Source organism: Triturus cristatus, chromosome 5_2 (genome assembly GCF_964204655.1).
Source record: "Triturus cristatus chromosome 5_2, aTriCri1.1, whole genome shotgun sequence".
Lineage (NCBI taxonomy): Eukaryota > Metazoa > Chordata > Amphibia > Caudata > Salamandridae > Triturus > Triturus cristatus.
In genome coordinates, this window is record NC_140588.1 from 871,614,588 (window position 1) to 871,640,742 (window position 26,155).

At 39.7% G+C, this 26,155-nt stretch overlaps 1 protein-coding gene across 2 annotated transcripts in view; it reads left to right on the forward strand.

Annotated features, from left to right (window-relative positions):
- The window catches only part of AFF2 (ALF transcription elongation factor 2), an 855,266-nt gene that overhangs the window by 361,579 nt on the left and 467,532 nt on the right, over window positions 1–26,155 (forward strand). For both annotated transcript variants that reach the window (XM_085608002.1, XM_085608001.1), the window contains exon 4: window positions 24,672–24,716. In XM_085608002.1, the coding sequence (XP_085464128.1) occupies window positions 24,672–24,716 (45 nt within the window). The remainder of the gene's footprint in view (window positions 1–24,671; window positions 24,717–26,155) is intronic.

Here is a 26,155-nt window from a genome sequence, read left to right on the forward strand (position 1 = left end):
AAACCCTCATGTGTGAGTAGCCACGCTATGCAAACCCCTGATTGATTGATTGAATCTTGCAAATCAAATGACTTAATTATTGTTCCAAAGTATCAGAATGATGAAAAGGATATATTTACATCAACAGTCTACCTGGCATTGCAAGCAATGGGAGCAATTACAACAATTCTCTCAAAATGGCGGACACTATAGATAGTCATTCATCCACTTTCCTAGAGCAAAAAGACTTATTGAAGGATATTAAAGATTAACTAAAAACATATGCAATCTCCTGAAGAGTCAGAAAGCTTTCTAAAAGTGGAATCTCATACCAGCTAATCTTGCTAGACTGGTTGACATAGCCAATTTATTGCAATTTTTACCTAAGAAGGTAAGTTTTGCCAAGTCTAACATCCTTAAGTCAAACCCTCTCTCAGCATGTGGCGATTTCTGTGCAGTGTTTTGTTCATGAACCATAGAAGGCAATAATAACAGCAATCACTCACTGTGCCTGGTTCTGCCCTTCCAACTGTTAACGCAGGTTTAGACAGCCCTTCTGATCCTAAACACCGCATAACTCTAGACTCACTCTAGACTCCACAAATCTTGGTAAAACCATAGTGCTCAAAGAGTATTCTGGAAAAGCCTCACCACTGCTATAAAGAATACTCATCCAGTGTCCAAAATTAATCCCGACTTAATCTTATTAAAGATTGTACAGGTGAGATAAATAATATAAATATGACCCTGCATGATCAACCATCCACCAGTTCAGGTGATAATCCCAATGTCACTTTCTGTTACCGAAATGAATCCTAAGGTATATTCACCTGTGAACACTGAAAATGAAAGTATCACTCATAGTTTTGCTCCTGGTTACATACCACAAGGATCAAATGATATTCTTAAATATCAAAATATTTTGCAAATATGACACCACTTTTGGGAATGAGGAATATATGTTCTGGAGATTTAACAAGTGTAAGGTTCTTTCATGAACTCATGTCTAAAACTGAACCCACCCGAGCAAAAGGGACTACAGAAATAATACTGCAAACAATTTGGTCCAGGGAAGCTGAACTGGCTTCTTGGAGCATATTATTATCAAAGCTGACCAAACTCAAATATCCATATATATTTTGCGAGAGAGTCCTATCAAAAAGATCAATTTGGGCCTATCAACAAAATATATCATTTTAGCAGTCGCTCCAGTCCAACAAATAATACCAATCTAAGTATAAGGACACAAGGTTACCATCAAAGATCCGTTAGATCTGCATTTCATTCAGAACTTGAAAGCTCCAATCCACACATAGCAAAATCCACAATAGGGTTAACTCAAAAGTCAATAGGCTGCTTATTATTTTTTCTTAAATGCTGCTGGACTAAACACACATATACATTTGAGTGGCAATGATCAAATACGTTTTTTTGGATAAAGATCAAGTGGTCTGCCTGCGGGAAACCTGGCATACTAAACATTTCCATTTAATAAACCTTCATACGTATGAAATGCGGGCTAAAGATTTCCATGGGACATCTGGTGGGTGGACTGCTAACATTAATTCATAACAGCATCAGATTAAAAAGGACCATAATTAATGCTAAATCTTAACAAATATTAACAAGTTTACTAGTTTACAAAAGGCAAAAACAAGTTCTATTATTGAAAGTTTACCTTCTATTATTAGTACTAAATAATAAATTGGGTCTTCGTGAAGTGCTTGATGAACCTGAGTTTATTTTGGACCAGAATCCAACTCGTATTGTTATAATCACGGGGGATTTTAACAATAATTTATTGTTTAACCACTGCAAGAAGCTCCCATCAGAGGATACCCCTGACTCTTCTTCAAATGTATCTTTGACATCGAAACCCACAAGGAATTCTGCTAAGGTTGATGAAAACTCTCTTGGATTTCTGATTAACAAAGAATTAATACATGAAAATGGATCCACCACTCAACTGAACGTGGAACCTGGTTACCAATAACAATTTGCCACAATTATCTGACCTGACAAAGTTGCCTGAACCTGAGTGCAGGAGGTTAAGATAAATTATTAGAAAGAACAGTAGACTAGTTGACTTGACAACTTTAGAGAAGTACAGACATGTACATAATACACTAGAATAATATACTTGTTTAAAACAGGAACATTTAGCCATTAATTTGGAACCTGGATGTAAACATTAGTATTTCATATTTTGTCTTCTGTTCATTCCAATATACCGTTTTGAAAGTTCATGGAATACAAACTGATTACCTTCGAAGATATGTTGTCTCTGTGAATATAAGGAGGAATCTATTGAACATATCATTTGTCTATGCCCTGCACTATTGGAATTGAAGAAAACACATTTAAAGTCTGCATTTGCTATTGCTAATTGCAGACCCTTAAGGGAAGCTATTATGTTCTGTTTTTCTGCATACAACTGTCAATTCATTGGGAAACTGCCTAAATGTTTAGATCTTATTTACTGCTGCCTTTTGAAAAAGGTATCAGGAAAATGATATGTTTTACATATTTAGCATTCTGTTCATTATTTATGTATTGTAGCCTGTTTTCATACTTAGTATAATGAACATTTTTATATTTTTATACAAGAACATCATATTTATCATCATCTTCAATAGTGGTGGTTTATCTCATATTGGTGTTGCAGGCATGACTATAAGGTGTTATGCCTTTATGCCCATCTCAGGAATGTGCGTAGTGTATTTTGCTGAACTATGGAGCATTGTACACAGGGCCTGACAGAAAATGTTTTTACAGTGGCAAGTGCGTACCCATCAACCATTTGACTTAAGATTGTTGTTCATGTCCAGGTGAAGTCTTGGTAATTAAGGTGAATAAAAAATTGTCTACCGGTGTTTCATGGTGAATTACTTTAAGTTTGCAAACAATATAGAACGGTGTCAAATTGATTTTATGATGTCATCAATGATGTCATGAATGATGTCATTTTAGCTGTTATCAGTGATGTCATACAAGATACTATTTAGCATGTCATGAGTGATGCAATATGTTAGATCATAAGCAGTGCATGGTGGGGGAACAAGTTATAGTTAGCTCAGTATAGCTGGTTGATATGTATATCCATATATATGTACAAGTATATGTGTATATAGTTTACATAGCTACAGTTTTTCTGTGTTTTGTATATATTTGACATGACTATGAGAGTCTGATATAAGACTGCGCCTTCCAGTATTGCTTAAATATTGAAACATGTTGGGACATATTTTTAAGAGAATATAAGATGGTTCCTTTATTTTCTCTAAAGACATATCTTTCTAAAGTAACAATGTAGATGCTTACTCATTGCATCATCTACAGAAAAATAACCCCATACCAATCCACTTGTTAACGTTCCTCTAGCAGCCATAAAATGTTTTGTTCCACAATAGAGGTTTTACCTTTAAGATTGATGGAAATGCATTCTAATACATGTACAGAAACAGCATGACGAACCCTCTCACCATGGCGAGTTAACCGTTTCATGGCGGTTAACCCGCCATGAAAAGGCAGGCAGAAAGGGACTTTGGGGACCACTAGCGGGCTCCCCTTCCTCCTTTCCCTCATCCTTGGGTTCTGGGGGGGCATCTATGGTTCCTCCTACATATCCCTGCACCACGTGGCAGGCACTGCAGGGTGCCTGCCATATAGTGTAGGTATATGCAATATGTGTATATTTTGTACTGAGTGTGTGATGCAGCTCGCTAGTCGGGCGATACCATTCTCGATAGGATGGCGGTTGGACAAATGTCTGACCGCCATCATAATCAGCCCAATAGAGCCCGATTCACAAAAGTAATCTGAGACAAAATCCTAACTTTACGACTTTCGGTATTCACAAAAGGCATTTAGTAGTAGTGAAGTTAGGATTCCCAAATTTACTACTACTAAATGTCTTTTGTGAATACCAAAAGTTGTAAAGGTAGGATTTTTCTCAGTTTAGTTGTAGTAAAGTTAGAAATCCTAACTTTACTACTAATAAATGCCTTTTGTGAATACCGAAAGTCATAAAGTTAGGATTTTTCTCCGTTTAGTAGTAGTAAAGTTAAGAATTCAAACCTTAATACTACTAAATGCCTTTTGTGAAAACCGAAAGTCATAAAGTTAGGATTTTGTCTCAGATTACTTCTGTGAATCAGCCCTATAGTGTTTTATAAATATCAAACATGCTTTGCTTTCGGCCGTTCCTACAACCTCTACTTGCTAGATTTGAAGATTAGATTAGAAGGAGAGGATTTAGCCTTGCGGCTAGAACTGTCGATGTCGAAGCTGGGGAACCGGGTTTGAGTCTCGGCAACGACACCCAACATCCTGTGATTCTGGGCAAATCACTTAACCTCCCCGTGCCTAACAAAAATAAATGTGCCCTCATGTAATGAAACTGGTGCTATGTAAAGCGCTCTTATACTCGATAACTTCGGATCTAGTTTGTGCTATATAAAACTCAAAAGAGGCTCTGCATCACAAGTTAGAGTTGCCCAAAAGGAAAACAGTCACAAACTGTCAAGGAGGCATCTCTTGGGCAGTATGCCACTGTCCCACTGTGACTTTCTGATTTGCTGTCCTATGCATCGGGTGCATGCTCAGGGATGCAGGCTAGTGGGACAGAGGACTCAGAGGAAGCAGAGCTGATGTAGGTGATAGAAGGGCAAATGTTCAGGACATGTGTCCTTTGTTATTTGTTAGAAGTTAATGCACAATGCACACAGTGGCTTTGTGGCTGCAAAGCCTATTATTTACAAAATTACAGGCTTTGTGATCTGAGGAACACAAGTCACAATGTAGTCAACGTACGTTGTCAGTCAGAAGAGTCTTGCTGATTTGCAAGTGGTTTCTGTTGCTGATTCCAAATCAAAAAGAGGAGAGGGCAGGAAAGGGGAGTCCCCCTTCTCATTCCTAATTGCAAGGGTATGTATTATTATTATGTGACTGCAATTGCAGTTACAAATATTTAAAAAGTTATCAATATCCGCCATGAAGTGGCAATCTGTTTGCAAAGTAGGGTCCTTGTGGAAATGTCTCTCTCTTGTGGATGGTGCTGGCAGTGATGGAGGGAGCAGATGATTGTCTAAAGAACCATGAATTCCTTTCCATTCCATCTCAGGCTTCGTAATATTTGTAAAAGCATTCCCTTTAAGGTATGTATGATGCTTTTATGAAAAAAATCGTAGACATGTAGGAAATGTGAATGCAGGGTTAGAGGTCAGCGCCCATCATCACTGCATTTCCGGGTATCCAAAGGGCGCTGAGAATCCCTTGAACTTCATCCATATTAATAAGGCAGGCAGGTTTCAAACACCCTGTGAATGCAACATTTGTGGTGTGATTAATTAGTTTCATCACAACATAACCAGCAGGTCAAAAGCCAGTTACTGTACAAAATAGTGATGATTCTAAATAGTGTCCAGCTTAGACTTGAGCAAAGGCACTAGAAACCAGATGGCCATACATCAAACTCCAGTTCCCTTCAGGTGGGAGCCGCTGCAAGGACATCGTGCTCCAGCTGATAACTGGAAGGATCTATGATCACTGACACATTAAATGTAAAAATGACAAATCTGTGTAACACTGCCCTGGCCAAAGCTCCTCGGGCTAGTACTGCACACTCTTTCTGCTGAGTTGAAGTACAGGAAGAAGTACATTTGCTGTTTGTATTGATTTGTAGTGCCAGTAAAGAATATATGTGGAGTGGGATGTGTGGGCCAGCACCAACAGGTGAAAGCACAGGGTAGAAAGGAGGCAAAGAGGACAACGGTGAAGTAACAAGTGTATGGCTCGTAGCCCCTGGAGAATGTAATGAAGAGATGAGCACCACCATTGTAAGTGAAGCTGCAAAATGACGGTGTCCACAGTCACAAATCTGATGGTACTAGAAGGCCAACAATACTGGCAAAAAGTGGAGGTGCAGGGATGCAGTTGGACTGCACCACGCCACAAGCAGCATTGGTACATAACCCATCAGAACCCCAAAACCCTATAGATATATATTTCCACCACTAGACCTGTTAGAAACCGATTGTGAAAGGCCAGCCAAGCAGAGGCCATGAGCGACGGAGGACAGTTCCAGTAAGTGGTTTCTATTAACACAGCCCCGCCAGTCTATCAAGAACCACAATAGAGTGGTTCTGAACCTCTGAACCTTGAACACAAAATTGTCCTCACCTCATAATGTGAAAAGCACAGTGTGTAGCAGAGGAGATTTAAGCAGGCAGAAAATAGAGCTTGCTTCAACCGTAATAGATAGAGCACACAGACGGTACATAGATTTGCAGTCAATTTCATGTTCCAGATAAGAAAGAGAGCACTAAAGTGGGTTTAAATGGTGCCCGCAGCCCCACAGACACACAAATATCAAAATGTCTAGTTTTTTTCTTTTTAAGTGTCCAGGTGGCAGCTTCTTAAACAGGATGTATTAACATTGTCTTACAAGTGAACCCCTCCCCTTTAAATGGGAAAATAGTATCTCTTAGCATCTGCAGTGGAAGAGAACATGATAGAACAAGCATTTACAATGCAACAGGTCTCGCAATTGTGAGCTTTTGATCTATTGGCATTGTAAATGGCAATGCCTTTTATAAAAAAAAAAAAGGCATTGTCATTTATAAAACCAAAAGCAATACCTATTGTATTGCAGAGCGTGGTGTCCATGAAGCGGGCGCCATGCTCATTATTAAAGTTAAAAAAAAAAGAGTGCGGTGTCCCTGAAGCGGGCGCCGGTATTAACAAAGTTAAATAAAAGAATAATGAATCCGAGTGCGGTGCCCCTAAAGTGGGTGCCGAGCTCAGAATGAAAGTTAAAAAAAAAAGTTGAAACCGCGGTGTCCCTGAAGTGGGCGCTGCGCTCAGTGTTAAATAAAAAATAAATAAACAAATAAACACAGCGTGGGGTCCCTGAAGCGGACGCTGTGCTCAACATCACAATTTTTTAAAAACCATTTAAACTGAGCGCCGTGTCCCTAAAGTAGGCGCCGCGCTCATCATGCAAATACAAAAACTAAAAAAAGCAGTCACCATTGTCCCCATTGGTGTCCTAAAACAGTGCTCACCCACTAGATAATGCGGACCGTGTAACAAGCCAAGTAAAATGTCCAGTCATTATGGGCAGTAACATATGCAGAAAAGGCGGGACTAACATGCCTATTTACGAATCAGAAGTCACTATTTAAGAAGGTCAATGACACAAAGTCAATGAAAAATATGGCTAGAGAGTGGGCGGGGCTGCTGGTGCATACCTTAATACAGCATGCCTCGCAGAGCGAGCAGCGCATGCACGCTGCTGCTAGGCTCGACCTCAAAACCTGGCATGAATGTTGATGTGTCCGTTATATGTTTTGCTCAGACAGCTTTACACTACATCAGAGCATGGCTTAAATGTTATTTTTTATAGTAAAAGATTCTGCAGAACAATACCCATTGCTGATTTTTCTTGTTAATATGTGTAATTATGTGAGTGCGTGCGTGAGACTGTGTAGCACTGAACAACAAGAATTCTCATCTGAATTCATTCAGGGAAAACAAAGGAAGGGTCAAATACTCATCCAAATCTACCTCGACAGACATAAAATGTCGAAAACTGCAGTAATCTAACACCTACACGTTGTGTACATTTAGAATGTTTATTCTAGTCATAAAAGTCCTCTTTGTGTGCCATGGAATTATATGCAATTGCCTCTTTCCCCTAATTCTTCTCTAGGTGCCATTTTCAAATGGGTTATTGGTTGGCAGTGGAATTTATGAGACTGGGTACCAATCACGAACTGTGTAGTGTTTTGGAAAAGGACTGTTTATATTTCAGGTGGTATGATGGTGAAGAGGATCGTATAGAATGCTGAGCTGTAGGAGGATTAGGTAATTCAGGCAGTTAGGAGTTTTGTGCAAAAGGGTTAACCAAGGAAAGGGGCTTGGTTTAAAGGTTTTGAATTTGGTGCTCTTAGGGCGGAATTGAAGAAGCTTGCCTATCCGCTGTGCTTGTGAGACTGTGTCTGAATTTAGAACACGGGGGACATTTAGGCATTACAAATTTCATGCATAGAAACAATTATGGCCAAACACAGAAAGATGTGTGGACAGAGTTGTAAGGAACTGTACTTAGTTCATATACAGCAATAATACAGACAATATTAATTCAATGGGCATAACCAGTGTCCTGAGGGATCTAAACATTTTGTGTGGCATTAGGTCAGAAGGGTAGTCTTAGACATTTGTCAGTTTATTCGTGAAGCATCTTTCTGTATGTATTAAAAAGTGCATTTGAGTAATGACAACACAGACTTGCTGATCCTTGACTTCTTTTGATGAACAAAAAAGTACAGTAAACATCAGAGGAGAAAGAAATGGTGTTGCACATAAAACGTCTTCTCTGTATCCCCCAAACATTAATGATAATGTGAAAAGGTTTAACTGCACCTCCATGGACAGCGTGACACTAGCTCTGAATCTGCATGAAGACTCAATGCTGTGAGGAAAATGGTGGCAAGTTACAGACTCAGGCTGTATATGGTGGTGAAAGAGTCAGAGCTAAAGACTTAAGCGGGAGATTTGTAGCTTTTGTTGAAGGAGACTTATGATCTTCATGATACAGCGTACTTCCTGGTGAGTCAAGTAGGAGATCAGGCAAGAAGCAACATTTTCACATGAAATTTCCTAACTCTGAAGAGGTGGGGGAGCTCTTAGCCAATGCATTTCAGTTAATGGGTAGTGGTGTTTTAACCTATGATTGCTTTGCCAAGAGCAGTGTGGCAGAAGTAGAGAGAAAGGAGTGTAATAGAAATGTGGAAGAAGCAGAAGCCCAGACAGGCAATTAAAGTGCAAGACAAGAGACAGTTACTTGCATGAAAATATGCAATATATTATTTGTGTGTGTGTGTTTATTTGTGTGTGTGCGTGCGTGCGTGTTTGTGTGTGTGTGTGTGTGTGTGTGTGTGTGTGTGCGTATCTTCGGGAACAAGGATGTCCTGTGGTATCCTTTCTTGTGTCCAGTATTAGTATTCATGTCTTTGCCTGATTAGAATGTTATTTTATTGAATTGTACTATTCCAGAATTTTGACAGTGTTTATTGAGGTGGAGAGCTAGTGAAAATGGGAAAATTGGTGATCATCCAGGAGAGGCTGCAGAAACATACCTTTTATATTGATGTATTATTATAATAATAATAATTATTATTATTATTATTATTTAAAATAAAACAAAATCTGGGGCATGAATATATTTTAAGTCCTGTTCTCATGCTTGGTGTTTGTGGGATGATTCAATGAATCTGACACTGCAGTGTGTAAAGGTCACTGTTTGTGATTACCCACAATGCTCCATTTGCCAGCACTCACGTAAATTGCAGTATCCGGTGCCACAATATTCCCACACAGAAACACAGCCTTTTTTACAGGGTCACCTTCAAACATTTTTCGCCCTCCTACTTTTTGCTGAATTTGCTTTGTTGGCTTTAGGACTCTGCGTATTTTACCACATCTAATCAGTGGTAATGTGCTTGTGCTCTATACTCTAAACCTTGCTAACAATGTCTTATTCCCAATTGGCATCACTGGCGTAACGTAAGTTGAGGGGGCCCCCCTGTAAGGTACATGGAGGGGCCCCCCGCTCCGGCTTGAATCCGGAGCTTCCAGGCCTGACTACGGTGCAGAGGGGGCCCCCTTTAGCTTGGGGCCCCCGCACCGTGGGTGATGCGGGGCCTGTGTTACGCCACTGATTGGCATATTTAATTTACTTATAAGTCCCTAGGAAATTGGCACTACATGCCTGTAGTGGGACTATGCAGTGTCTCTTAGCCTTGAACAGAGTGTATGAACTACATAATAAATGCTTACTAAAAATATGTTGAAAGCAGAATCATTTCTAAGTATGCTATTGTGTAAGTGCAAGCATGTAAAAGTCACCGTTTGGAAAAAAATGCCAGCTTTAAACATGAAACTGAAAGGGAGACTTGTGCAGAGGCCCTGTTGACTTTTACAAGCCCAGAGGACAGGGTGCAATGTATTTAAAAAGTAGGACATGTACTTTTAAGTTTTACATGTCCAGGTAGTTTAAAACACTTAACTTTGTTTTTCACTACTGCAAGGCCTATCTCTCCCATAGGATTACATTGGAATACATTATTACATTTTATAAGTGCAATTTCCAAATTGAAAGACATAACCAGTTCATGTTTAGTGTCTCTGGAATCACAATTTAAAATCCTAACTTTTGGTGAAGTGGGATTTTAAATTGCAGTGTGGAAAGTGCCCCTTTTAGAAAGTTGGCATTTTCTTGCCTCAGTTATTTGGTGCCTGGTCCCATAACTGGGTGCAGCTGGCAGTTGGGCTTTGTGTGACTGGATGGGCCATCACTGGCAGAATGGGTGGGAAGAGCGGGGTCTAGCCTCACTTGCATTTGAATAGGCTGTGCCCTATATCCACACAAAGGCCTGCACAACCCCTGTAGTTCGCCTGAATCCAGGGCAGGGAAGGCAGGCAATCTGTGCACTTTAAACACATGCCTCTAAAAGTTTCTCCCAACTTCAAAGGCACAACTGTGTATAAAAGAAGGACCTCTGACAACACCTCTTCAGTACACTTCTGGACCTGTGAATGCTCTGCCAGGAAAAAGGACTCCTATGCTGCTACAAGGAATGCCACTCTGCTGGACTTCTGTTCTAAATGAATTGTTGCCCTGCTGTGCTGACCTCCTGCCTGCTGTCCTCTTGCCTGGGAAAGAAGAACTGGACCTGCAGCTTCATCTTGAACCCAGAACCCCAGAGTGACTCAAAGGCTAGTCTTCTGACCTCCTCATCAGAGTACTAGGGACATAAAAGGCTCCCCAAGCAACTCCTGTACCCAGCTGCATTGAGTTCCTGGCCAAGATGTAGTGCCTGCCAGATTCCTGGACCCTTGGTGTGAATCATATGCTTTTGAAATCAAGCTTTTGGGCTCTTCGCAGCGTGAACTGGGCCATTCACAACAGAACTGTACCTCTTGCACAGCAAGCATTGATCACCCGCAGAAGACCTCGACCGAGAAGCACCAGCCCACCCATCTGCAAGACCCAGTCTGCTTTTTGTGCCTCGCCAACCACTGCCTGCAGTGCTCTCCTATCCTCCTGGCAACCCTCTCCAACATGAACGCAACTCTTGGTACAAAACCTGAGAGGGTAAACCTTCAGCGAGACCAATCTGGGACTGGATACTGACCCGCGCTCTATCACGGTCAGCCTGAACTTTTGATTTTGACCCAGTCCAGTGCAACCAGATAGCAGCGGTTGGTGCTAAGAATTTTTGGGCGCTAGTTTACACTTTATTCCATACAAATTCATAACTCTGGTTCTACTCTTTGGGTTTTTATAATTTTTGGTCGTGTTTTATTGATTAATTTCACTCTTTTCTTCTCACTTGGTATGAGATACCTTTACTCTGGTGTCCTCACTTTTTATGTTTGAAGTGTTCCACAAATACTTTACACATTGCCTCTCAGTTAAGCCTAACTTCTCTGTGTCAAGCTACCAGGGGATTGAGCACAGGTTGATTTAGGATTTGCTTTTTCCCCACACTGACAAGGATTGTGGTTGCTGTTTGACCTGGGCTCACATCCCAGTCAACTAGTAACCCAATTTCTTACAACAGGTCTCATTCCTAAGTCACCCATATGAGTACAACTGCAGTTAATTCTGCACATCTGTTTTCCTCAGCTCAAGGTGAAATGTCCGCACAGAGATATTCACCCATTCTGATTTTGTGAATTAAGAACTGAGATTTCCAAGCAGTGATTCCTGTTTTTGTACATCGAATTTAAATCTATTTGAGCAAGATCTTGGTGAATTTAGTAGACACATTTAATGAAAACGACAAATATTAAATGCCATAAATTTATGTATATAATTGTTTAAGAATCTATAGTAACTTCCATATGAGAGTCTTTAGTTGTTGGAACATAATGCTTTTTAGCATATGTCTTAAATAGGGAACTCTGGCCACATGCACAAAAGGTTTTAGTGGCCGCAAACGGAGAATCAGGCCGTTTGCGACTGCAAAATAGCCTTTTGACATGTACTAACCCTATTTTGTGAGTTAGTGACCTATTGCCAACTCACAAAATAGGGTTTTTGAGTGGGTATTAAGAAGGGGCGACCCTTTCTAATAGCGAGACACAGGGGGATTTATGGATGCTTTTCAACTGATATTCAGTTGCAAAGCATTCATATTTTACCACCTACTTCAAGTAGGTGGTAAGCCAGTTGCAAACTAGAGGGGGTCCCCAGAGGACCTCTTCCCCTTTGTAAATGGTTGCAAAAACGATTTTTTAAAAGTAGGCAGCGCTTCCACAGACCACTGCCTATTCTTAACAAATGAAACTGAAACATTTGGAAAATGGGCTGCATTAAAGAAAATGTTGTTTTACTGAAAAAGCAATCACAGAAATGGTGGTCTGCTGACCCCAGCAGGCCACCATCTCTGGGACTTTGGCCATTCTCAATGGATCGCAAATTGTGACCTGCCTCATGTATATTGATGAGGCAGGTCCATTTGCCACCCACTGGGAATCACAAACAGTGTCAGACACTTTCTTGTACATCGCATTTTGTGACTTCTTAATCGCCAGTCTCAAAAAGTCGCAATTAAGAACTCGCAAAATCTGGCGGTCATACATGTGGCCCTCTATTACTTATCTGGGAGAGGAGCAATATAGGAATATCATATTTAATAGCTTGCGAAAGTGGCAATTATAGCCACACAATTGAAATCTCGTTTAGTAACTGGATTATTTTCTCGAAAACTAGACCACTGAATATCATATGTGCTATGCAAATTGGCTGATTTGTTTACACTGCTTTATTCATTTTCGAATGTATACCCTGAATAATACCATGCAAGTATTTTTAAAATGCAATGATATCTCATCTAAAACCCACAAAAATAGGGATGAAATCTGCTGCCTGCGCATCTTCATTATCAAATAATATAATTATTGTAGGCCAACAGGCCGTCATTATTTGGAGGTATGAAATAATCTGTTTTCATTTCTGAGAATTCTTTATCCTGTATGTATAGTAGCAAGCTTTCACCTTGCGCGTTTTCATGCCTGGCTTGTCATATTCAGAATTTTTCCAAAGAAAAGCTTTTTATACAGTCACATTTCCCATCACATCTCAAGGGTGATGTGCTTTGCATGATAATTAGGTTCTTTTGTTTCTTCAGCTGTCAGTTGCTTCCTATTGCATACTCACCACTGCAGGCTGTTCCTACAATACCAAGGCAGAGGAACAACATGTCTAGTAGGTGTAGTTTGACCTCATTGAAACTGCGGTTAGAATCGTAGGTATTTGTAATCTGCATCTCTGGGAAATGACCATGTCCTCTTTAGTCGGGTACCTTTCACTATAGCAGCATACATGGAATTAATCTGCCTTACATCGCTGTACATTTTAAATAGTGGAGAAGAAGCTTGCATGGATATGTTTTTCACATTTGCCATTTGATTGCACGGTATATGTATGTATGTGTGTAATATTTTTAAAAAAGCAATAGATAGTTATTTTTTTAAAAAACAGTATCTTTCTTTCTCTTTCAGTTTCGTATAAAAATAGAATTTAAATCCGCCAGAGGCAGGATTTGTATTTCTTAATAATATATTGACAATATATAATGCAGAGCCATAGAAGATCTCAGTTAATCCAGCACAACGGCTCAGTGAATTTAACATGTGTCGCTGAAACTTGTGACGATCTACATAGCATGAGTTTGAATCTTGGCAGGACTAACTCAGGCTACCATCATTCTGGGGTTGGTGAAATGAGTAATTCTAACACTATTAATTATAGTGTTTAGAAAGAGTAAGCATGACGAGTAAAAGTTATTATTTATCATAATTTGATAATGCCTCCCCCTTATCTGTCTATTGCGAACTACATTCTTTTTTTAGCACTTTCGCCATTCTCCGTAACAAATCAGAGAAAAGGATCTAAAAAAGAGTACACAAAATGTAGAAAGTATCTCACACATTGATCAGAGAGGGTTGACACAAAAACGTTACTTTCTACTTAATTTACAATAGACATATTACTGTCAATAATGGAGAGAAATGATTGGCTGGAGTGACAACAACCATAGCATGAACACAGCAAGCACTGTGGTTCCTAAGCCTTTTAGTTTTGTGTAAATCCTTCTGGGGATTCTCAAAACAAGGGTAAGGATTTCTTGGCAGGTAGTTCTTTAGGTGTCAGGACTAAGCTTTGAATATATGACCTTTTACAATGACACTCAAAATGGCCTCAGCCTTCTGCTTTCCAGAGGTATTTGACTGATCTCATAAGCTACACTCGGCTAAATATTCAAACTCCTCACCTCCTTCATGCTCAGGGTATACTTGAGCAGACTTGCCTACCTCTAAACTGGAACCAATCAATGGCTGTTAACCAAACACTAAAGAAATTAAATCACTCTTTAGTCTTTTTAGTGGCTCTGTTGGAATTGACAGAAAATGTTAGTGGACAAACCAATGACTGCAGAGTAACATATATCATTGGGCCCAAAAAGAGATAACCCAACCAGAAAAACAAATGTCAACAAATTGCTGTTGTAAAGTTTCCAAAAATTTCTGCTGCAGACTTCACTGAGAAATGTATACCAATTTCCAAAACAAAGTAAAGCAACAGCATCAACTGAAGAACATGACTCTTTGAACACATGTAAGGAGCCACGGCCGACTAGCAAACTCCTTCCCAGTTTCACAGTACAGATAAGCCTATGATGGGCAGAGTTATAGCTGACTAGTCAAACAGTAGCTGCACTATACCATTTTTACACAACACACAAAGTGAGTGGCAATATAAATAAGGTGCACTATTCAGAGACACAAGCTGTTCTATAGGTTTCATAGCAACCTCAAAATGCACATCAAATAATGGTACAGTCATATGTATTTCCTCACACATAAACCAGCTGAGCATTGTCCCATTTACATAATAATAATCCACATTTGTAAAGCGCGAACAATCACCCGTAAGGGTCTCTAGGCGCTGGGGTCCGTCGGGAAGATTAAGCAAGCTATTGCCCAGAGTCACATGGTGCTGGGCTAATCTGCCACCGGTGCTGGGGATCGAACCACGATCCTCAGATTCTGGAGGTAGTCGCCCTGGCCACGGTGCCACACCTCTTCCGTCATCAACATCAACATCAATTTCCTATAATCGGCAACATGCAGAGAACTGGCCAGTAAGGAAGTGTGAACTTAAACAATGACCCACAGTTCACATTCGACCAGGTCATCACAATCAGGCGCAGATCAACCATCACAGATTCAAATATAAGTCTCGGATATGGATGTGGCTAATAGCTCAAGCAAAGGTCATTGTCATCTTTTCTCTCCAGTGAATAGCATAGAAGCCTCTTCAAGGCATTGGAGTCCCTCAAAGAAAAGGTATGAGCCTTTCAGGTCTGGAAACACACATGGCAGTATAAAGTACAACAAAGCACACTTTAGGAATATTTAACTTAGTTTAGTCACTCACTGAGAGCCTCCCTTGGACCCAGAAAATCAGTTCACCCTCTCCTTCCTCACTCCCCCTGGAGAATTACCAATCCAGAACACACCTAAGCAAGTAAACCATGGAAACAGAATACTAGAAAAAATACACTATACATGCGTAAAAAGGCGTAACAACCCCTGCCTAAAATGTCATTCTGACAATTGCCTTTCATTGTCCGAGAACCTTTCCTGTGCGCATGTCTTATTCAGTTCTGCATTATACTTGTGCAGGTGTCTTTCACCTTGGGCATTCACCATTGAAGTTGTACAGTGTGTTTATAAATTTAAGACACCAGCTGCATTTTGCACACGATCGTGGCATCCCGGCGATTCACAAGCCTTGAATTTAATCCAGAATCGAAATCTCTCCCTTCCACTACGAGGTATCTTCCTGAACCTTGACAGAATCGATCAGGGTTGTATCCCTGCAACCGACTCTTCCCTTCCCTCGATTGTCGTCTCCAGCCGATTCCGTCTAGATGCTCATTTCTGACGCCCTGCCTAATATTAATTTGACTATTACAGCGAGTCCCCCCTTTTCTGCGCTAGCACAAATTTTTACGTGCATCAGCACTCATCAAATAGGCCACCCAGGTCCTGAAGATGATCCTAATTTAACAGGATCGAAACGCTGTCGACCCTTGCCCACCAGCTAAAACACTTCAGACGCACCTTGAACTTTGGTTCTCCAAAACATTGAAAATGACAATCGATGTATCTGAAATAATTTCTGTGTGAACCTTTTTATCTTGTATATATTTTGTATTTAACCTACATCACGGTTCTCTTGCGCCTTGCGCTGTGGTGTTCTTTCACGTTGTCACTTGCGCCGTTACTTTCTGTCACGAGCACTATGTGCACTTTTCTTTAGGGTTGCCTTCGCATTTATGCCTAACAGTGCTGTCACAACTGTTGTGTGTATTTTTTGGTCTTATAAATAGATGATGCCCACGGGCACATTTAGCAAATATCTTGAAGTCTCTCGCCTTTTGTTCTTTTGTTGTAATGTCTTGTACATACAAATATAATCAGTCTTAATGAATCCGGCTGAGATATTGTTGTATTTATATTATAAATTTAACAAGACATCTACATTTTATGTGCTGCACACATGTAGTCCCTTGAGTCACATGACTACCAAAGAGTTACTGCTATCAACGGAGTATACCTTTGTGCTCGTACCCCTATCTCCAATTATTCGTAAATATTACATATGTCCTAAAAATGCATCAGCACTCGTAGTGAGTCACAGAGAATGAGTGAGTTTCAGCCTATAGCACATAAAACATTTACATGTATTTCAATGACTTCCTGAGTTCTTGGTCCCTCTTGCTTTTTGTGTTAATACATATTTAGGAGTAGGTGACCTATGACCACGATACAGCACTTGAGCCTAATAATAGACAGGTCACTAAAATGTCTCACATTGTGCCTGAATAAAACAATGGTTGCCGTCCCCTAATTGCCATCCTTTGTCACTTCTGCCACAGCAATGGAAGAATCCTAATGGGCGGTGTGCATGTTAGAATGGCTCAGCAGTTCAGCTGAACGCAGTGTACTAAGAGGATGCTGCAATTATCTCACTGTCCTGGCAACAGACCCATTTTGCCTGAAAGTGGTCCATCCTGCAGTTTATTTGAGAGTAGGTCATGTGAGTGCACGCTGAGTGCATATACAATTAGTCTGCTGCCTTCTAGCCATGTAAGTGCAAAGTCTCAGGGAGGTGCATGGACGTGTTGCTGGTTCAGTACATGTGCAATGTTCCTGTTGCTGGCAGCTGCAAAGGGGGTTGTTTTGCAACAATAACATGGCAAGTATAATACCTATGTCATCTTAGTAAAACATGTTCGTCAACATATCTGTTTTTGGAATTATCTAAAAATGGGGCTTCTAAAAAAAAAAGAACATGCGAACAACGAAAAATTCTAACCAGATACAAAATCAGACTCCTCTCTTTTCCTCCTGCTTCTAGTTCTATCAAAGGTTTCACAAGAATGAAATGTTTTTACAAACAATTGAGAGAAACATTTCACAGCATGCAAATGAATTGCGTTTTATTGTATTTGAAAGGAGGTGCTGCCAAATAAAGCATGCCATTACACTTAATGGTGTCATTTAAAGGCCGAACGGTATCAGCTTCTGTGTTATTGGATAAACGGGAATGCAAACAGAGTATTAGAAATCTTAGTGTGCTTAAAATCACCATTAGGAATTTATGGACATTCTATTTGGGGTTAATTATGTTTTTTCTTTCTAATTGAGTCTGCCATAATTTAATGTCTTACTAAAGTTAGCACTCACTACTACTGGTCATGTTAAACAGGCTCACTTACGTTCAATTAAAGTGACAATTAACAGTTTCTATTTTTGTTTAAATTATTGTGTTATTTATTTTGTGGGTTTATATAACACACATCAGAAAGAAGTGGGTTGCAATTCATTGTAGAAAACCTCGTCAGTCCAACTTTAACTGCTATGTTTGCTTTTCATTTTCGATGAGTGGTCAGTACACTTGACACCATGCTTGTGAGGAGCTAATGGTTCTCGTAGAAGGGGAAGAAAGAGAGTAGACGAGAGATTAAAATACATCAGTGTACTACACCTGAATTTGCACTTTATCTCGACCTAGTTCTTTTTGTTCTTCTTGGCAAATCCTTTGGTAGCTTCGCTGAGATCAAGGTTTCATCATGTATTAAATAAACATGGTGTGTCGAGGATACATTTCAAGAGAGATACAAAAAATATCCTGATAATGGAAGCTCCATAAACGATAAGTAAATATAATTCTCATTAGGGCCAGATCTGAAGAACTTGTCTCCAACCAGAACAATATTAGGTTAACTGCCCAAAGGGGTCCTATATCTACTAATGAATATTAAAGTTCTAGATAGTCCATGGTGATAAGAATATATTCAAGAAAATCTCAAAGTGTGGTATTGGAGTGTCCAGTGTGACAAAAGCCTACAGGGAACCTCACGGTGACTAACAGGTAGTAAACATGTTGCCAGCTGAACCGAATCATCATCACGTCAACCTGTCTTCATTGTGGGTAGTACCTTAAAGAGGAAAGTGGTCACAGTGATGACTAATGCAGGATCCACAACCAGTTCTAAAAATGAAGAATTCTGGAAATGATGAATGGGTTCCTAGCATGAGCAGGTACTGCACGAGGATGTTGCAGAATATGGTCTTCACATTTACACAGTAGTTGCTTAGTCCATCCTTTGTGTGTGCGGAAATCTATGAAGCTGTTGCTGATGTAGGAAGTGTGCAATGAAGTTGAAATGTCCTAGACTGTGCTCCAAGAGTTGCTCTTAATCAGCTTTGATGGATTTGTCATTATTCTTTATTAATATTCATCTGGTTCCTTTTTCCCAAGATGGCAAAACAAGAACTTCACCCCCTTTGGCATACAAACTGTAGTGGTTTACAATCTATATCAACACACATGGCTGATGAAACACCTCTGTTGTCAAACTGTAGCATGTTAAACTGAAATTACCTCAGACACAAGTTAGTCCCATCATGTTCAACACAATTTTTCTTGCTCAGTACCTTCAACTACCAGATGTCAGTCTGGTCAAGAAATGTGTAGCTATCACACACACAGCTATCTTAGTAATGTTTAGCTATCCTAATAAATTGTAATAAATAGATAAGCAAAGTAATATTTTATTTTTACACATTCCCCAAAATTGTAAAGTTCTACACCTATGCCATATCTTCTAATTCTGTAGAATGTCCAGTAGGTTATGGCATTCGTTTTTTTATGGCTTTAACACTTGGCTTCCTGAAAGAACGCCAGTGTTTTTCAGTGAAATGTGATGTACTAACTTCAGTGCACTGTTTTTGCATCAATTAAACTAGGAGTTTGTTGCGTGGTTTGCCACAATCCCAAAATGACCAGGCTCGATTTGTAGACCAGAGACTTCCGACGGAAGAGCCTTGCAAGTCAACACATGCCCTGGGAGTTCTGCTTGTATCATGTCCTTTACTCCAGATCAGTACTATTTGCTGCTTTTATGTTGCAGGACCTAAAATCAACTGATCTAAAAAGAACAAAAACAAATCATTAAACTGGTCTGCCTTAACAAAGATTAATTGGTTGGCTTGTCAATATCAGTCGTAAGCTGCCTGACCATCACTGGAGCTGCTCCCCTTGGGGATGAATACAAGTCTGGCGGTCCTCTGACCGCCAGACTCACAGGGGCGTGGCGGTCTCCCCATTTCTCAATTTGGAGTTGGTTGGTCAGACCACCACTGCCCGCCCTGCTTCAGCAGCCAGGTAACCCCCATTCCCTGGCGGTGTTGGGGCAGTATTGGGCATCAATATGCTTGGCAGGACCGCCGCGGTTCCACCAACCATATTAGGAGTTTCCTCTCCACCAGGGTTTACATGGCAGTTCCTCCTCCATGTAAACTCTGGAGGAAAAAGAACAGGTGCCTTTGTGCCCTGTGGATACACACAGGGTGACCCAATATATTCCCTCCTGTGTGCATGCACACCTGTTCCTTTCAGTCTTTTGGCTCTCCCATTTTAGTGCCTGTTTTAGTGGCAACTCCTAATCTGGCAGATGGCCTCACCACGGGTTTAGCAGTGCGGACCCGACACATCCCCCCCAAACTCCTAATCGGCCCATAGACTTTACTCGAGCACAATAACATGAACACATGCAGCATGAGGCTTCTGTTAATGCAGTTATTTGTACTTGTCAGAAAACAATATAACTGTGCAATTGTTCTTAGTTTGTTGGAAATCCGAGACGTTTATGTAAGTTTATGTAACAGATTGTGTAACAGGAATGCCAGACATTTCTATAATAATAACCGAAACACTCGCTGGATAGTGCCATTACTGATTAGGGCTCTAACGTTTTGTTTAATTAGGTGTATTGACTACTTATTTACTTTATACATCTAGCACACCTGCGTGCATTTAATGCACCAAAACGCCCTCTGTAGCACTAATTCTCTTTCCAGGTGCAGGTTGTGTTTTCAGTTTATTTTCAACAGTAAGGAAGTGCAAGTTGAGAATTAAAAAAATAAATAAAGCTGTGTGAGTATTTTGTCCAGAAAGCAGATAATATAGCCTTAGAGCTCGACGTAGCAGGTTCTAGCGGCTATTAAAGGCCCGCTCCAATGTTAAAGGCCTTAGCCGAAGGCAAGGGCATTTAACAAGGGAGCTTGCCTTTAATGGTGGTAGAGGCCACTATGGAGGGCCCTAAGGCTATTAGAACATTCCACCCCTAGAGAACAGGATGCTCTAATTTGTAAAACAAAGGGCTCATGGAGCCTGAGGGTGTTGAAATCCCCTTGGGCCCTGTGTGGGCTTTGTTCACAGCAACAGATGTTAACAAACATTGGAATGTTGATGCACCGACATCTACCAGCCATTAGAAGCCCAGACCGCTCCATTGTCTTCGATGGAGTGCTTAACATTCCAATGTTCTAATATAATCTTAGAGATTGATATAGCTGTCTCTACCCACTATTAAAGGCCCGCTCCAGCGTTAAAGGCCCGAGCTGAAGACGAGAGCCTTTAACATGGGAGCGGTTTTTTTTTATTGCCAGAAGAGCTCACTACTGAGCCTATTAGAACATTCCTCCGTTAGAGGGTAGAATGTTCTAATTTGTAAAACAAAGGTTGAAATCCCCTCAGGCTCCATGAGGCCTTTGTTCACAGCAACAGCTGTAAATAAACATTGGAATGTTGATGCTCTGGGCTTCTACCAGCCATTAGCAGATCGGAGCACTCCATTGTCTTCAATGGAGCGTTCAACATTTCAATCTACTAATTTTACTTCAGCACCCAAATAGGCCCCAAGTGCCTTTATCTGTTAGCAATTTTAGGTCCATTTTCAAGGATTTGTTGATTTTTTTTATTTTATTAATTCACGTAGCTTTCCAGAGTACTAAGTGTGATAGATGCAGCTTTCAAGAAGTACTAATGGGAACCATTTGTGAGTTTGCATTTGCGTCCATAATTGTAGATAGTGACTATGCTTTAGTAGGGCTGTAGTTCTACGTTTTTTTCTCCTAAACATTCTCCATTGTTAACTACCTTCCCTACCACACCCACCAATTTTGGGGGTGTTCATTGCACTTTTTTTTCTGGACAGGATTTGTTCTTAACCTTCACAGGAGTAAATCTCCTAATGGTTAAAGGGTTGGACTGAACTAAAAATGTTTGAAAAATACTGAACAACTCACAAAGTTGGTAATATGCACACCAGACCTTGTTTTTCCAATACATGACATTTAATTAGAGTGGGCTTTATGTCAGTCCTTGATCATGACTGACGTCTTTTTCTCATTGTTTTGCTTTTGATTCTATGACTTTCTTCCTTATTTTTGTGTTGTCCTACCCAAGAGCATTTAGGTTTTTTACAGTGTTCTGATGGGATGAGTGCTATTATTCCACAGCATACCGCAGGAAACACTTTAAAAAAAAACTATTTACAGCACTCCATAGAAGTGGATGTGTCTTCTTTTTCTCTCTCTCCCTGTTTTTATTTTGTGCTATGCCAATGTAGTCTCTCAAAAAGCATTTCCAAAGTCAATAGCTTAGCCTTTTTAAGGAGAGACCTATTGTCTTTGTGAATGTTTGTTACTTTCTCATATGTTTCTTCTCCAAAATCCATCACCCCTCGTGGATTAGTGGAAGCCCTACTCATGAAGTTTTCCTTGGTTTGGTGAGTCCAACATTATTATCCACAATAAGAACTCTATTCTACATCAAATTACTGAAATCAAAAAGCAATTAACTATTAATTTAATTACTTAATATTAATTAACAATAATTTGACAGTCATAATAACAATTACAATGTTATTAACAATCATCATTCACTTGAATAATTAACTTTTTAAAATGTAATACATTTTAAATAAACCCAGTTTTCAGCCTCCTCTCCACAGTTCTATGTACCACACTCATTTGCTCCAACTGTACTCTGTCCTGAGACCTCATACAAGACAAATGTGTGCACCAAAAATGTGTTAGGGCCTAGAACTTTGGACCTGCTGGATTGAATGTATGTTTTACTCAGAAGAATTCAAATAAAGATGTACCTGGTGTAGACAATTTTCTGCAGACTCACCTTGACAGTTCACCTTTTTTGTGGCTCTGCTTTAGCTGGTATCATGACTCTTTGCACTGTGCAGCTGCTATCCACTGCTCTGGTTCAAAAATGTTACTCTTAAAGCTGATTTCACCCTATTTGTCAGATTAACTTTCCTGTCAAGCCTTGGTATATAGAGGAGAAAATATAACTTTTGGCATTGCTGTTAAATGTCACATGCAGACTGCAGTGGACTCTTATACCACAAACATATATATGACAAATATACATAGTTGCCATGAGCACCACTTTGCTTTTGCTGCGCTGCAGTGCAAATACACTGTAGTGACATGTGATAGGAAAAGTGTCCTTACCATGTACGGAATCCTATTTTTACATATTAAGTAATTCCTAAAGTGTGAACGTTCTACCCTCCTGGGCAGAACACTTAGGGACAGATGTATCAAGCTAAATTGCGAATGCAAATGCTGAAATTCGCAGAATGTAGGAATGAAAAACCCTACTTGCAAAATAAGGAATCACAAAATTTGTGATTCCCTATTTTGCACAAGCATTTAGAGAATCGCAATTTGCGATTCCCTAAATGCTATTCTAGTAGTCATTACAAATTGCGATATTGCTGTAAGGACTCGCAAATTACCACCAACTTCAAGTTAATGGTAATTTGCGATTACCTTGAAAAATTCACTTAGCATTTTTCAAAGTGTCATGTGGCAGACATACATGCCCTTAGGGCAGCAACTTTAAATGCCCTTAGGGCATGTATGTGTGTCACATGTTCACACATGCACATTTCAGGGGTGCAACAGGGTGTCCTTGAGGAACCCTTGCACCCTTGAAATTACGTGCTAATTTGTGAGTTCCTATTGGGCACTCGCAAATTGCACATGCAATTCTCATTCATTCCTACGGGCCTCTTGGCCCATAGAAATGAATGGCAAGACATTCCTTATTTGCGACTCACAATTTGCGAGTCGCAAATAGGGAATGTGTAGGAATCGCAAAATATTAGCAGATTCCTACATACATTGCATTTTGCAAGTCTATAATAGCGAATCAGTAAAATTCACTATTATAGACTCACAAAATGTAATGTTGATACATCTGGCCCCTAATATATAAAAAGGTCAGAATGCCAAAACATATTTTCCATGTATAGGGCTAGGCTACATTCTCCTGAAACAGTCCTCTAAGTACAATAACAAAACTTTAAGCATATCTCTTCCTAGGAAACTGCTAGATACATTAATCTAAGGTCTTTGTCACTTAATTATAAAATCTAATTTACTGATGAAATAAGATTTTGCTCACTTTAGTGGAAAGAACACTTTATAAAAAATATACGCAGTGATGGAATCTCCCTGCACAGCATTGAGGGTTTGCCAAATGGGCACCATGTTTCAAGCATTCGCTCAGCAAACTGTTTGTATTGAGAAAATAAACCCTCAAACGAGGAGTTTGTTTTCTCAGTATACACAATAAATGGCCTGATGCACAGGGAGGTTTGGCCTTTTCTGTGTGGGTCAACCAGAATTTTCCCTGCCCATGCCCACCATGCATCGTATGATGGAAATTGACAGGGTAAAGGAGTCATGGTTGCCCCACCATAAGTAGGGTGGGACAGCCATCACTGTAATAAGGAGGCCCTAGGCATGTCAGTGGTGTACACCGGTGGACATCAACACTTCCTCTGACACTAAATAGAGTGGGAATACTGCCAGCTTTTATGGGGCAGGAACATGACTGATTTACAGCAGTATTCTCACTCTAATATGGCCCTTAGTGTATCCTGTTTAGAAATAACCTTATGGGATTGTGTTTGGTGGGAATGCCTAATTAAAATGTTTGTGAACTTTCAGTAATCCCTTTCCAACACCTAAGCCTATGAATATGCCATAAACCTAGGAGCTAAAAATCTTTGTGAATACAACTGTCTGAGATTTATGAAATAAACCAAATAAAAAGATGAGTACCTTACTAAAGAATGCTTATGTTTTACGGTAAAACTTAGTAATCATATGTCATCTATTATTAACCACAATCAGTTCTAAAAATACTAAGTGTTCTGTTTTTGTTAATCTAGATCACCCTTCCTAATGATTCCAGTTGCGTGGAAGAAATATTAAGGGTATGTATAATCTGATTTTTTATTCCGTATGGAGTCTTTATTTGTCTGAGATAAGTAAAATATTGAGAACTGTGCATATTTGAAAACCTGGAAATGAATGTTTGCAGTTTTTACAGATCCATGTACAACTGTACATGCCTACATGTTTTGTAATATTATTACAGTGTTTCTTGCAATAATTGATTGTTTACGTTCCAAAAAACAATGTTTTGTGTTTCTTTTCATTGTAAACCTTTCAGCATTTACACCCACTATAACACATTTTATTGACAAAACATAGCATATCATAGTCCAGCTCCACTTATTATTTGTGTACTACCACTAATGCTTTTAAGATGACAGCACTTTATATATTACATAATCTAAGAAACCAAACCCTTTACCATGAAACCCTCACATAATGTTCATTGAAACAATAGGGCTAATAGTTGAACCTGAAGGTTCTCTTTTGGTAAGTAACTGTGAGTTCTATATGCAAAAAACTATTAGGACATACCACAAATAGTAAAGTTATTTTTACAACAATGATGGCCTCCAAGCAGTGTACCATGCATAGTGAGGCACAGCTAATTGAAAGTCATAGCTTGTCTTAAGACATTATAAAAGTATTTATGTCTAATAAATACTGTTACTTATCATGATTCAATAACAGTTCTAGACCGTAGCACTTAAAAGTATGATTATTTTAGTAGGCATCAGTCACAGGGACATGCATGAACTGTCTTAATTTCCTTGTTTCAAGGGAAACATGCTCCCCACTGGGTAGCATTTATCCCACTGAGTTCACAGACTGAAGTGACATCACTGACCAGGATAATGGGAAATGGGCTGAGAGAGGAGATAGACGCTGGGCATGTCCATCTGAACATTCTCCTGCAGTTATACTTTGTCCATCTTAAAGTTGTATTGAAGGCCACTGTGTCTTTCAGGTATGGCTGCTGTACCTCCCAGAGATAATACAGGTTGACAAGCAAAGGACATACATATACATGACAGAATGCTACCATACATCTGCTATATTGCAGGGCATAACTAGGAGTAATACTCCACATTAAGTATGCATCTTCAAATACCTGGGTTTTCAGAGCTAGCTGGCTGCTATTCATGCAGAGTGTCAGTAAGAACCCTTAGTATAGAGTATGTGAAGAGATTTTCAATGAGGCAAAATTAAAGAATAATTAACAGTTACAGAACAACCTATAATACCAAAATGATCACAATGTACCTCAGAGTTATCTTGATGTTCCCTCCTAATTTCTGTCTCCTTTGAGTCTTTCCTGATTAGTCTCTACTGATAGGATCTCACAAACACTGTGTTCCTTTACAAAGTGTGACAAAGTCTCAATACTCTCTCGCAGTCATAGGTCTCCTTCTCCATTGTGGCGCTGCATGATTTTTCTTTGCATAGTATTGTCAAAAAGGTTTTGCTATTCATTAGT